Consider the following 15488-nt stretch of genomic DNA (forward strand, 5'->3'; position numbering starts at 1 on the left):
GGCTTTGGGATGCTTGGAGAATTTTGTCAAGTTTTACAGCAAATCCTAGTGGGAGGATTGTGTTAACATTATACAATAAATTGATGAGGATTCACATCTTTACTATTAAATCTTCTCATGCAGACAGATTAAATCTCCATTTATTGGCCTAATACTTCTATCCTTCCTTAACATTTTATAACTTTCTTCATGTATTGTCAATACTTTTCTTAATAAGTTTATTTCTAGAAATTTTGTCATTTTGTTACTATTAAATGGGATTATTTTTCTATTACATTTTCCAAGTAGTTATTACCTGTATGTTGGAAAGCTGTTTGATTTTTATGTTTCTTTGTAACAAGCCACCTTACTAAACTTACTTCCTAGTTTTGATAGATTTTTAGTTGAGTCTCTTGAGTTTTGCAGATAGCCAATCTTATCGTTTGAAAAGAAGCATAGTTTCAACTCCTTTTTTCCCAATATTTATGCTTATTTCCTTTCTTGAATAATTATGTAGGCTAGCAGTTCTAGAATGATGTTAAATGGTGGAAGTGATAGTGGGCCTCAGTAAAGGGATCTCGTCAATGTTTATTCATAACGTTATTAAATATTTTTATCCAGAATGGATGTTGGACATTATCACATGCCTTCTCAGAATCTATCAAGGTGATCATAAAATTTCTAATCCGTTGACCTACTGATTTGATCAATTATACTAATATATTTTCCAACACTAAGCCATTCTTGTATTTCTGATTTTCTGAATTTCTTTTAGCTGTTAATCTAGAATTTTTTTTATACTCAGAAGTGTGATTCATTTATAGTTTGTGTGTGTGTGTGTGTGTGTGTGTGTGTGTGTGTGTACATGCTCTATTTGTCAGAATTTGCTATCAGAGTTTCACTAACTTTATATAAACTGGGAAGCTTGCCATCACTTTCTATGCTTGAAACTATTTAAATATCAAGGAAATTACTTCTTACATGGCAGTATTGAGCTTTTGCTAGGCAAAAACACATTTTTTGCCTAATAAATCTGCCTCTCTTCTTTATTATTAGCCTATAAACAAGTAAGAGAGGCCAACCAGGTGCCGGAGAGATTATAAAAAACAACATCAAAAAGACCAGCGTTGAAATAACATACCATCCAAATGATCATCTAGATGATAAAGAATGAATTTATTATACGATTTCAATTTCCTTAAATTTAGCAAGGCTGGATTTGTGACCTAAGATATGATCTATCCTGTAGAATCTTCCATGAGCACTTGAGAAGAAAGTATATTATGTTGTTTTTGGATGGAATGTCCTATAAATATCAATTAAGTCCATCTAGTCTAATGTGTCATTTAAAGCTTGTATGTCCTTATTTATTTTCATTTTGTATGATCAGTTCATTGGTGAAAGTGGGGTGTTAAAGTCCCCTACTATTATTGTGTTACTGTCTATTTCCCCTTTTATGGCTGTTAGCACTAGATATCAATTACAGGAAAAAAACTGTAAAAAATACAAACACATGGAGGTTAAACAATATGCTACTAAATAACCAAGAGATCACTGAAGAAATCAAAGAGGAAATCAGAAAATACCTAGAAACAAATGACAATGAAAACACGACAACCCGAAACCTATGGGATGCAGCAAAAGCAGTTCTAAGAGGGAAGTTTATAGCAATACAATCCTACCTTAAGAAACAAGAAACATCTCAAATAAACAACCTAACCTTGCACCTAAAGCAATTAGAGAAAGAAGAACAAAAAAACTCTCCAAAGTTAGCATAAGGAAAGAAATCATAAAGATCAGATCAGAAATAAATGAAAAAGAAATGAAGGAAGCAATAGCAAAGACCAATAAAACTATGGTTCTTTGAGAAGCTAAACAAAGTTGATTAACTATTAGCCAGACTCATCAAGAAAAAAAGGGAGAAGACTCAAATCAACAGAATTAGAAATGAAAAAGGAGTAGTAACAACTGACAGTGCAGAAATACAAAGGATCATGAGAGATTACTACTATATGCCAATAAAATGGACAACCTGGAAGAAATGGACACATTCTTAGAAAAGCACAACGTTCTGAGACTGAACCAGGAAGAAATAGAAAATACGAACAGACCAATCACAAGCACTGAAATTGAGACTGTGATTAAAAATCTTCCAACAAACAAAAGCCCAGGACCAGATGGCTTCACAGGCGAATTCCATCAAACATTTAGAGAAGAGCTAACACCTATCCATCTCAAACTCTTCCAAAATATAACAGAGGGAGGAACACTCCCAAACTCATTCTACAAGGCCACCATCACCCTGATACAGAAACCAGACAAAGATGTCACAAAAAAAGAAACTACAGGCCAATATCACTAATGAAGATAGATGCAAAAATCCTCAACAAAATACTAGCAAACAGAATCCAACAGCACATTAAAACGATCATACACCACGATCAAGTGGGATTTATCCCAGGAATGCAAGGATTCTTCAATATACACAAATCAATCAATGTGATACACCATATTAACAAATTGAAGGATAAAAACCATATGGTCATCTCAATAGTTGCAGAAAAAGCTTTCGACGAAATTCAACACCCATTTATTTTAAAAACCCTCCAGAAAGTAGGCATAGAGGGAACCTACCTCACCATAATAAAGGCAATATATGACAAACCCACAGCCAACATCGTTCTCAGTGGTGAAAAACTGAAAGCATTTCCTCTAAGATCAGGAGCAAGACAAGGGTGCCCACTCTCACCACTGTTATTCAACATAGTTCTGGAAGTTTTAGCCACAGCAATCAGAGAATAAAAAAAATAAAAGGAATCCAAATCAGGAAGAAGTAAACCTGTTACTGTTTGCAGATGACATGGTACTATGCATAGAGAATCCTAAAAATGCTATCAGAAAACTACTAGAGCTAATCAATGAATCTGGTAAAGTAGCAGGATACAAAATTAATGCACAGGAATCTCTTGCATTACTATACACTAATGACGAAAATCCTGAAAGAGAAATTAAGGAAACACTCCCCTTTACCATTGCAACAAAAAGAGTAAAATACCTAGAAATAAACCTACCCAAAGAGACAAAAGACCTGTATGCAGAAAACTGTAAGACACTGATGAAAGAAATTAAAGATGATACAAACAGATGGAGAGATATACCATGTTCCTGGATTGGAAGAATCAACATTGTGAAAATGACTCTACTACCCAAAGCCATCTACATATTCAATGCAATCCCTATGAAACTACCACTGGCATTTTTCATAAAACTAGAACAAAAAATTTCACAATTTGTATGGAAACACAAAAGACCCCAAATAACCAAAGCAATCTTGAGAACGAAAAACGGAACTGGAGGAATCAGACTCCCTGACTTCAGACTCTACTACAAAGCTACAGTAATCAAGACAGTACGGTACTGGCACTAAAACAGAAATATAGATCAATGGAACAGAACAGAAAGCCTAGAGATGAACCCATGCTCATATGGTCACCTTATCTTTGATAAAGGAGGCAAGAACATACAATGGAGAAAAGACAGCTTCTTCAATAAGTGGTGCTGGGAAAACTGGACAGCTATATGTAAAAGAATGAAAATAGAACACTTTCTAACACCATACACAAAAATAAACTGAAAATGGATTAAAGACCTAAATGTAAGGCCAGATACTATCAAACTCTTAGAAGAAAACATAGGCAGAACACTCTATGACATAAATCACAGCAAGATCCTTTTTGACCCACCTCCTAGAGAAATGGAAATAAAACCAAAAATAAACAAATGGGACCTAATGAAACTTAAAATCTTTTGCACAGCAAAGGACACCATAAACAAGATGAAAAGACCACCCTCAGAATGGGAGAAAATATTTGCAAATGAAGCAACTGACAAAGGATTAATCTCCAAAATATACAACCAGCTCATGCAGCTCAATATCAAAAAAACAAACAACCCAATCCAAAAATGGGCAGAAGACCTAAATAGACATTTCTCCAAAGAAGATATACAGATTACCAACAAACACATTAAAGGATGCTCAACATCACTAATCATTAGAGAAATGCAAATCAAAACCACAATGAGGTATCACCACACCAGTCAGAATGGCCATCATCAAAAAATCTACAAACAATAAATGCTGGAGAGGGTGTGGAGAAAGGGAACCCTCTTGCACTGTTGGCAGGAATGTAAATTGATACAGCCACTATGGAGATTAGTATGGAGGTTCCTTAAAAAACTACAAATAGAACTGCCATATGACCCAGGAATCCCACTACTGGGCATATACCCTGAGAAAACCATAATTTAAAAAGAGTCATATTCCAAAATGTTCATTGCAACGCTATTTACAATAGCCAGGACATGGAAGCACCTTAAGTGTCCATTGACAGATGAATGGGTAAAGAAGATGTGGCACATATATACAATGGAATATTACTCAGCCATAAAAAGAAATGAAATTGAGTTATTTGTAGTGAGGTGAATGGACCTAGAGTCTGTCATACAGAGTGAAGTAAGTCAGAGAAAAACAAATACCGTATGCTAACACATATATATGGAATCTTAAAAAAAGGTTCTGATGAAGCTAGGGGCAGGACAGGAATGAAGACGCAGATGCAGAGAATGGACTTGAGGACACGGGGAGGGGGAAGGGTAAGCTGGGATGAAGTGAGAGAGTGGCATGGACATATATACACTACCAAATGTAAAATAGATAGCCAATGGGAAGCAGCTGCATGGCACAGGGAGATCAGCTTGGTGCTTTGTGTCCACCTAGAGGGGTGGGATAGGGAGTATGAGAGGGAGACACAAGATGGAGGGGATATGGGGATATATGTATACGTATAGCTGATTCACTTTTTTATAGAGCAGCAACTAACACAACGTTGTAAAGTAATTGTACTCCAATAAAGATGCTAAAAAGAATGAATTTATGTATTTATCATATTATCTTCAAAATTAAGACCAAAATTAAAGATAAATACTCTTGGACAACTCACAAACTAAAGCCTGAGAAGTATTGACCCAGACTACTAAGGTGGCTTGTTACTCAATCTGTTTGAGCCTGGATAAAATGCATTTGTTAATTCATTCAAAAATGAATTCTTTAATTCATTCAAAAACACTTGAGTACCTTCTTGTATTAGACATGATTCTAGACCCTGAGCAACAGAGGTGAACAAGACACTTGAAGCTCCTGTCCTTGAGGTGGTTACATTTTAATGGGGGGTAGAGGGGGAAAAAGTAAACAGATAGAAAAAATATATAACACAGTAATCGGGCAGGTGGTGATTGGGGTAGGGGCACTGGAGTGTTAAGATAACCAGGGAAGACATCTTTGAAGAGGGAACATTTAACTGAAACGTGGATGGAGAGAGGAAGCAGGGCTTCTGGAGGATGAACAGTGTTCTGTAATGTTTCTCGGAGTCTGTAGTGATTCCTTTCACATCAAATTGTGGCATGATATCACAGATTTTACATCTTTCCACAAATTGCCTTTTCTCACTGGACTATAGAAATAGATGATATCTCTTATATGCTACAAACCTAAATCTCTTTTCAAATTCACTAATTATTCCAAATCTGACAATAAGGTAACCCTTTTTAACATTTAAAAAATTGGAATTTGTTTGCTAGGGGTTTTACTCCTATATATATATATATATTTTTGGAATTTTTGAATTTTATTTTATTTTTTTATATAGCAGGTTCTTATTAGTTATCCATTTTATACATATTAGTGTATATATGTCAATCCCAATCTCCCAATTCATCACACACTCCAATATATTTTTAAGAAATTTTGTCAGTGGAGAATACTGAGGTTTTTTAAGACAGAAAATTATATAATAATACAGAGGATGGCAGCTAATATGGAGCAGGCTTCCTGTGTGCCAAGCCTTTTCTAAGTTCATTGTTTACACCCATTATCTCAGTTAATGTTGCAGTGATGTTTTCAGTTTAATTATCCTCATTTTGCCCAGTAGAAGCTTAGACAAGGAGACCAAATGATTCACCAAAGCCACACTGACTGAGTCAGAACTCACACGCCCAAGGCTGTCTACCTACCCCCAGCTACCTTTTGCTAACACAGCCAATTACTATCTTTCAGCCCAGTCAACTTCAAAAGACCCTCAAAGAGAATTTGAAAGGAAGGAAAATGAGTTCCCAACTGATGCATATAAAAGCTCAGAAGAGTTGCATCTGTCATTTGATGAAGATGATAAAGAAAATGTTGTTAATATTATTAGCCAAATCTTTTCTAATATAAACAGATTAGCTGATAAAGCACATTATTCTTTCACTGCAGTGTTCACTCTTGAATCCCAAAGAGAAAGCTCTTTAGAGGACAGTGAAGAAGCCAAAATGAAGTCAGATGATAAAGACGGTCACAAAATGAGCTGCTAATGCCATGCTTGTGGATCTTATTCCCATTTATTCCATATTTTATCATGTTTATATTGAAGCTTAAAATTACCCACCCCCTCCCTCAAATTGGAAACTTTAAGAGAAAAAGAGTTAGCTTCTCTCTTACAGATTTAAACTGAGCAGCTGTAGAACAGAAATAGATTTACCAGAATGAAGAAGAAAATAGAACCCAGCAAGCCTAATACAGTGAGAACGCCCCCCAGATTTTTTTGTATGTTTCCAGACGTGACACAATTATTATCATACAATAATAAATTTTCTTAAAAGCTCTCTGCTTCCTTTAATGGGTTGGAATCAGAGCATCATAAACCCAAAGTTGTAGCTATGAAATGTTATCATTTAGTGCTATTTTCCCTTATAAAACTTTTCCATTTATATAATCAAGAGCATACAATATAAACTATCTTTATTTTTTATTTATAATGTTACATTTAATTATATAATTTCATTAGAAAATATTTTAACCCTCCTTTAAAATTACTGCACAATTTCCCTATTTATAGGTAATAGTTTTAACTAGTTCATTACATCGAAAACTTAAATTATTTTTTTGCTACTAATACAAATAATGCTCCAGTAAATTTTTTTCCAATGAATTTTCTGCATGAAGTTTTGTCTGCATGTTGACATAAGTGGAGTCACTAGTTTGATGAGTATGAAGCTACAGACAGTCAAATTGCTTTGCATAAAGTTGTTCCAAATTATGTTCCCGTCAGGAATATACAAACTACATGTTATAGTTTCCTCGGTATTTTCTCTTTTTAAATATTATTTTAGTTTTTATTTGACTATTTCTGAAGTTTAGTATTTTAATACTGTGTTAGCCATTTATATTTCTTCTTTTCTGAGGTGACCATTTTTGTCTTTTGCCCATTTTTCTAAATTGTATCAGTTATATGGTTCCTATATACATTTTCTATATTACTCACTTATTTTTCATATTTTTTTTCCAAATTGGGTGGTTTGTCTTTTAAATCAGCTTGCTGTTTTTGAAGTAGAGGAATTTTTCACATTTTCATAGTCAAATCATTACTTCCCCTTTGTTGATTTCTTCCATTTACTTTCAGGCTTAAAAAGTCTTCCTCTCAACCAGAGATTTAATATATATACTTATATTCTTTTTTTTATTGGTCTGACCTTTTTGTATTTAATTTTTAATTGCATATATAATTTATTGTGTTATATAATGTAGGGCTGATCTTTTCTATTTGGTTTCTCCTCCTGATTCAGATAGATGTGTCTTTGCCTTGTGTTTATTTCAAGCTGAGTAGGAATTGAACTGGGCACTGTCAGAAACTTATATATGACACTCCTCCTCCCCCAGCATGCATGCGCACACACACACTTAACAGAAGACCCAGAAATTAAAATTTTGGCCAAGTGGCATCTGGGAACCCCATCTCTGCTGCTGCGGAATTCCCAGCACCAGTACATACACAAAGGGAGCCCCTCCCTTGTATTATCTGTTCCCTCTTTGGGGGAAGCTGTCCAAGGTAGAAGCAGTCATCAGTGCCTCTACCCACTGCTGGAGGGATGCCAACACTGCCAGTGTACCCTGGTAAAAGGCACCCTTTCTCCCCCCTGTGTCTGAGATAAGCACAGCCCTTACCTCTTGGAGCCAAGAGTCTGTTAGTTACCTAAGGAAGGGAAAATTTGATTTTTTTTTTCAATTTACATCCACTGGCATTATATGAAACTGAAATTACTCTTGGTTTTGTCATAAGTTAAGTCATTATCTTTATTTTCTACTGCTGATAGATATGTTTACCTATTTGATTATTATGGTTGTTATTTTAATTTTTTAAGAAATTGGGAACATGAGTCCTGGGTCCCTGGACCCATACCACAATCTTCTTTGGGATTCACCTACACTTTAAATACTGTTCTTTACGTGTTAACAGAGTTTTATTCACAGATGAAAAAGAAACAAGTAAAATGTCTACACTTCAAAGAAGTCAACAAGACTCTAGTCAAGATCTAATGTTGGATTCAAAAAAAGGTAAATTAACATTTGGGTAATTTGGTTCTCTTAGACTGTGGATCTAAAAATCACAAATAGTTCCTTTAGAATTTTGAAGGAGTAACATGTGTGTGGTTTTTTTTTTAAAAAAAGTATTATTAATATCCACTTACTTTATCTTAAAGGCTACTATAATATGAACAGTTAGACATGCAGGAACACAGAAAAAATAACATGTGATATATTGTTTTTGTGAACAAGAATATTGAGAAGATAGGAGATCTATTTTTTTCTGCCATTCCTGGCATGTGGCTACTGTAATAATTCACAAGATGGCTGCTAGCGTGCCAGCCATCATATCAGTGTGCAGGAAAAGGGAAAAGACAAGGGACAAAAAATTGGCATTCCATCCAGCTGAGTTGTTCCTCTTTAAATAGAAAACAAGAAGACTCACCGCCTCCCCTTCCCAAATTTTTCTTGCATCTTATCTACCAGCCATCCAAACTATAAGGGAAGTTAGGAGATGTAGTGTTTTTAGCTAGGCACATGGCTGACCCTAAAAAAATCAGGGTTCTGTTACTAAGGAAAAGGAGACCAGATATTGGATAGACCACTAGCATCTTCTGTCACATTTAGTACCTTTGCCTGGCTATTTCTGCCTCCTCATGTCCTCTTTCCCTGGCTATCGGAAGATCTTGGGTTCCTGCCTCTTCCACTCTGGCTCTCCAGAAACTGCTGGCTCTCTCTATCCCTGAGAACAGACTTCTCACTTTACGACAGGGATGGCAGCAGGCAGCTGCTCTTCAAAGGTCCTTTGGGGTTTTTCTGGGCAAGGATCAATTGGGCTCTCGCATGAGACCCTGATGGATAGAGCCTTGGGGCAGCTCAGGAGGCACTATTGGAAAGGCAGAGGTAGAGGAGTCAGGTGGAGCTGCCAATCTCATGTCCCATTAGAGGAGTGGATGAATGTTTACATCATGGTGCAGCCTGTGAGCCAGCTCAGTCGTGTAAGGAAACATTCAGCACACAATGAGACAAGAATCAAGTCTAACACTTCAAAAACCAGCCTATGCCACCCTTTCTTCCATCCCCTCCAACTTGCCTACCTCCCGTCCTCTTATTGTCCCATTTAGTCTCATGCTTATAATTGGAAGTATTTATTTTGTTTTCTGACTCATTCCCTAGATGCCCAAGTTTTAGCCTGACCCCTGGAAGCCTTTGTTTCCTACGTCTTCTCCGTGGCTTCCTGAGTTTTGACTCCTGCCTGACATGACTTTTTTCATGCCTCATTCACTTTCATTCTGATGCACTGGCTTTAAGCCACTGCTCTGTTATTTTGTGATTCCTGACTTATTTCCCATCCAGTCTATTTCTCCCTTTTTCGGGCATGTGCTGCAGGAACACAAAGAGTACTTCCTTGGGTTAGGTATTTACAATCATGTTCTATTGCAAATAGCATTGTTTACTAAAATTATTAATGGCATTAATTTATTGATTTATTTTACTTTAGATGTAATAGAATATGTGATAGAGGAGGTAACTGCAGATCATCCAGAAGTTCTTTCCATAATAAAGGAGACGGTTGAAATGGCAAAGGACATGAACTTTGAACAGCCACATGAAAAAATTGCTGAAATCTTAGACGAAGTTCTCCAAGAGGTAAGAAATCCAGGCTCTTTATTTTTATCATTGATTTCACAGTAACTGAGAAAATGTTAACCTAGTATATGTACAATTACTTTAGAATCCTGTATGACAGTGTTGAAATCTGTAGCCTTCAAATTCATGTGCATTTTACAGTCAACATTGTTATGTGTAATGTACCCCAGTGAACAGTTGCTTATAAATTTTCAATAATTATCAACAAATGTGCAATATAATTTCATAGCTTTGACATTTATTCTTCATTAACTTTTATTGTCTTTAATTCAGTCCAGTTGGTTAAAAGATAGTTTATATGAAGCAAGTACCAAAGTTACTTTTTCATCTATGAGCCGGTTATTTGTAAACCAAGACAAATTTTGCTCCCTAGCTAACTAATTTCATCCAGCCACCTTGAACATGTTCATGGGGGAGATGGATGGACACACCACGGATTTTCCAATCTAAGGGGAAAATAAAGCCTCAGGTACTATGTCCTACCCATATCAAATCAGAAGGCTTATAAAGGCCATATGGATCTGTTTTGTACAGAGTGCTTGGGTAAGCGTTCAGAGCAAAGTTAAAGAGAACAAATCAGTTTTGGTCGTTCAATGAACTTATGTGTTTCTCTGTAATTTGAAAATGATGTAGTTTAAAATCATGAGAAGAAAAAAAATGTTCTCTGAGAGTATAGAACCACTCTGTAACACATTGGGTGAAATCCTTGAGCCCCAGGCTCTACCCAAGGCAAATTGTTATCCCCCTCTGAGCTTCCCAAAGAGATCTTTCAACTTCTATATCTCTTCAGGTTGTTCTGTCATCAATTTATTTCTTCAGAAACATTCTGAGTACCTACTGTGCTAGAGCCTGGGGACACAAAGATGAATTAAACGTAGCTCTTTCCGTTAAGGAGCTATCAGTCAGGTAGGAAAGGCTGACATAGAATCCAATAATTAACTCTCATGTGCTAAGTGCTAACTAGATATGTACAAGGTATAGGAATATCAGGAAGGTCAAGGCTATTATCTCATCCTGGGAGGTGAGACAGAGCATCCCAAAGGAGGAGATATCCAAGTCAGGGATGTCTTTAGCACTGTGAACATCCCATCCTTGCCCTTCACTGGTAATTTGCTCCATTCTTTCCAGTGTTTATTCTGGAGGATACAAATCTACAGGGAGTACTACTAAAACACTTCTGATGTAGTAATATGAGTAGTGTCAATAGATGGTAAACTGTGAGTCTGGGATTGTGGGGGAGTTTAAATCACGTGGGATTTTAACATCAAAGCTCATATCAGATTGTCTTTTTCAAGAGAACAGAGACCAATGCAGGACACTGTTCTACCTGTCATCAATTTTCATGATCTCTGAGTAGGAAACCTATTTTTAAAAACTAGGTCATTACTAATTTCTTACATGTAAAGACAAAATCTTATTAAGGTATCTTTCTTGAATTAGTTTATAGATTTGATGCAATTATAATAAAAATGTCAATGTATTTTGAAAACTGACAAATGTCTCTAAAATTTATTTGGGAGAACCAATAGTTGAGAATTGGTAAGGACAGTCTGGCAAAGTATAACAGAGAGAGACTTGCTCTACCAACTAGTAAAATGTGATGTTACACTGCTTTATAAGTCTGATAATCACACAAGAACTAACAGAACCACAGAGCAGGCACAGAAACAGACCTCAGTATAGATAAAAACTGAGTGTATACTAAGGTTTACATCACAACCCAAAAGGAAAGGAAGAATTATTTAATAGTGTTGATAAAATTAACTGGTAGGATAAAAACAATTTAGATTCTCAGCTTATATCAAAATTAATTCCGTATTAATTGTTAAATGTAAAAAATGGCATGTTTTTACCCAGAAGGAAGTGTAGTGATATTGAAATGATCTTAGAATGGTCAAGTACTCTAGGCACAAATGCCATGGAAGAACTCTTAGAGCAAAATCTCAGTGAAGGTGCTACTTAACAATGATTCCCTTTCCTTAAAAAATATACCATGAAAATCAAAATTTTAAAGCAAACATCAAACTGGGGAAAGTATTTATAATAAATATGACACATTAATTCCTCATTATAAAGATTTCTTACAAATCAAGGAAAATCTAATACCAATGTAAAAAACAGACAAAGACGTAAACAGATTATTTCATCAAAGAAGAAATACAAATGGTTAACTGAAAAATTTTAATGTTCAAGTGTCAATAAAAATATGAAAAAAGACAATTTCTTACCTGTCAAATTGGCAAAGATTTTTTTAAAACTTATAACAATCCATACTAATGAGGCTGTAATGGTATAGTCACATAGGAGTGAAATTTGTTATAGACATTTTGGAAGCAACATGACAATGTATATAAAAAGCCTTTAAAATGTTCATTCCTTTATTCGTTTTGACCTAAAAACACTTTTTATAGGAATCTAACCTAAAGAAATATATACTTAGACAAAGATTTATATATGCAGATGTCCATCATATCATCACAATGTTATAATAAAATTATAAGTTATATAAATGTTTAACATGAAGAGGATGATTAAACAAATTAGGGTTTATTCATTTGACTAAATACTATGAAGCCATTAAATTTTTTTCAAAAAAATTGAATGAGATAGGGAAACTATAAATTATATGTTGATGTTGTTTTAATTTTCATATCTTTGAAACTTAGTAAAATTTTTTAACCATTTATATTGTTTCCAGTTTTATTGATATATAATTGACATATAAGATTGTATTCGTTTAAAATGTACAACATAATGATTTGATATTTGTATATATTGCAAAATGATTACTACAATAAGTTTAGTTAACATGGTCACCTCACATAGTTACATTTGTGTGTGTGTGTGTGTGTGTGTGTGTGTGTGGTGAGAACTTTTAAGATCTACTCTCTTAGCAACTTTCAAATATACACTACAATATTATTAACTATAGTCACCATGCTGTACATTACATGATTAGGATTTATTTATCTTATAACTGGATGTTTGTACCTTTTGACCACCTTCACCCATTTCCCCACCTCCAGCCCTGTCTCTGGCAATCACCAATCTGTTCTCTGTTTCTGTGAATTTGGTTTTTCTAGATTCCACAAATAAGTGAGATCATGTAGTATTTGTCTTTCTCTAACTTATTTCACTTATACTTCTTCATTATAGCTTTTTTCCCCCAATTCTATTATGTGAAACATTTCAAAGTGTTAAAATTCTTTTTTTCAAAATACTCTTCATTCAGATGGAAATTCAAAAAGCAGATAATCTTAAATTCTACATAGGCCAGAGAGTTACACCAGTCTTCTTGAGATTTCTTCCCCTTTGACTTCTAATATTCTGTGATTTCCTGATGGCCCACAAACTTGTTTAAAGCCTTCAGAATTGGTATATTCATAGATCCACATCTAATCTCCATACTTGTGTTGAAGTTATTATTATTGGGTGGCAGGTAGAAGCCTTTCACATTAAAGGCTGAAAAGCAAAAAGGAAGTGAAGAGCATTGTCACTAAAAAAGGCAAACTGGGCTAGGACCTTGCTACTCAAAGAGTGGACCAAGGACCATTGTCACCTAAGAGCATGTTAGAAATACAGACTCTTGGGCCTTACCCTAGACCTTCTGAATCAGAATTTGGATTCTGTAATACTGAATAACATATAGTAAGCATGTATTGTTATATTTATTTAAGAAAGGCTTTTGCTTCCTGTTCTTAACTTTTAAAACTTATAGTTTTATTGCTTTAAAATTAAGTTTCTCTTTTAAAATTAAGTGGCTCTTTTTATTTCCTTCTGAAAGTCAGAAAAACTCAAAAGATACTTGATTAAGGTCCACAAAAGTAATATATCAAGGTAGCATCCTTTACTTGGGTAGATATGATGGTAATTTCAGTTTGCTGTTTTTCACAGGTAGTTGAAGAAAATAAGAATAGGTTTTATGGTGCCCCAAAATATGGAGGATGGATACTGGACAACTACCCTATTATGAAAGAACTGTGGCTGGTCTTAGTCGACAAAGGAATTCTACCCGATTTAGTCATCTGTTTATCAGACACAGAAAACAATGGTTGGTAAATATTTATCATGTCAATTTAAAGTGAAGTTTTTATTGCTGATAATATTTTTAGTTAAAATATAAAATGAAAAACACTCCACCTTCCCTATGTACAAATACCACACCAGTAGTCCCTTCATGACCTAGAGGTACACAAAAGGAGGCATCCATCCACTGAGTAGGTGGCCACAGATGGTGTGGGATCACCTGATGTTCCAGCAGGCCCTTACAATTATTCTTTGGAGCTGAGAATCTAACACCCCATCCCAGTCAGCATTGTAACTTCTAAATGAAAAATATATGAGGCTGAGGGCAAAACTATATATTAGTCCTTCTTCACCTTAAATGGGAAATACTAAGTACATAAAGATAGCAGAACTAAATTTTAATTGTTCTGTCACTTTGTATAAAGCTATAGTAATCAAAACAGTATGGTACCACCAGAAAAGCAGACACATAGTCCAATGGAACAGAACAGAGAGCCCAGAAGTAAACTCACACATATAACGGTCAACTAATCTTTGATGAGGGGGCCAAGAATATTCTGTAATTTTGCATCTTAAGGAAATATATTTGAAAAGAGAATTTCCATGGAGAGAATATATCATACTACCTCTTTTTATGTTTTAGTTATTTATGACATGCCCATATACACCTTCTAAAAAGGATTTAAAAATCTCTGGCATTCCTATATACTAATGATGAAAAATCTGAAAGTGAAATCAAGAAAACACTTCCATTTACCATTGCAACAAAAAGAATAAAATATCTAGGAATAAACCTACCTAAGGAGACAAAAGACCTGTATGCAGAAAATTATAAGACACTGATGAAAGAAATTAAAGATGATACAAATAGATGGAGAGATATACCATGTTCGTGGATTGGAAGGATCAACATTGTGAAAATGACTCTACTACCCAAAGCAATCTACATATTCAATGCAATCCCTATCAAACTACCACTGGCATTTTTCACAGAACTAGAACAAAAAATTTCACAATTTGTATGGAAACACAAAAGACCCCGAATAGCCAAAGCAATCTTGAGAACGAAAAACGGAGCTGGAGGAATCAGGCTCCCTGACTTCAGACTATACTACAAGGCTACAGTAATCAAGACAGTATGGTAGTGGCACAAAAACAGAAAGATAGATCAATGGAACAGGATAGAAAGCCCAGAGATAAACCCACGCACATATGGTCACCTTATCTTTGATAAAGGTGGCAGGAATGTACAGTGGAGAAAGGATGGCCTCTTCAATAAGTGGTGCTGGGAAAACTGGACAGGTACATTTAAAAGTATGAGATTAGATCACTCCCTAACACCATACACAAAAGTAAGCTCAAAATGGATTAAAGACCTAAATGTAAGGCCAGAAACTATCGAACTCTTAGAAGAAAACATAGGCAGAACACTCTA

The 15488-nt window shown here is 35.1% G+C and overlaps 1 protein-coding gene across 5 annotated transcripts in view; it reads left to right on the top strand.

Moving 5' to 3' along the window:
• Positions 1–15488, top strand: part of AK9 (adenylate kinase 9) — a 122519-nt gene that overhangs the window by 39899 nt on the left and 67132 nt on the right. For 2 of the 5 annotated variants that reach the window (XM_067702390.1, XM_067702391.1), the window contains exons 14-16: positions 8324–8407; positions 9879–10027; positions 13922–14078. In XM_067702390.1, the coding sequence (XP_067558491.1) occupies positions 8324–8407; positions 9879–10027; positions 13922–14078 (390 nt within the window). Of the gene's footprint in view, positions 1–1035; positions 5817–6091; positions 6205–6309; positions 6368–8309; positions 8408–9878; positions 10028–13921; positions 14079–15488 lie in introns of those variants that run through there. The other 3 variants (XM_067702394.1, XM_067702392.1, XM_067702393.1) reach the window with 3 other exon arrangements.

This window comes from Pseudorca crassidens, chromosome 13 (genome assembly GCF_039906515.1).
Source record: "Pseudorca crassidens isolate mPseCra1 chromosome 13, mPseCra1.hap1, whole genome shotgun sequence".
Taxonomy (NCBI): Eukaryota; Metazoa; Chordata; class Mammalia; order Artiodactyla; family Delphinidae; genus Pseudorca; species Pseudorca crassidens.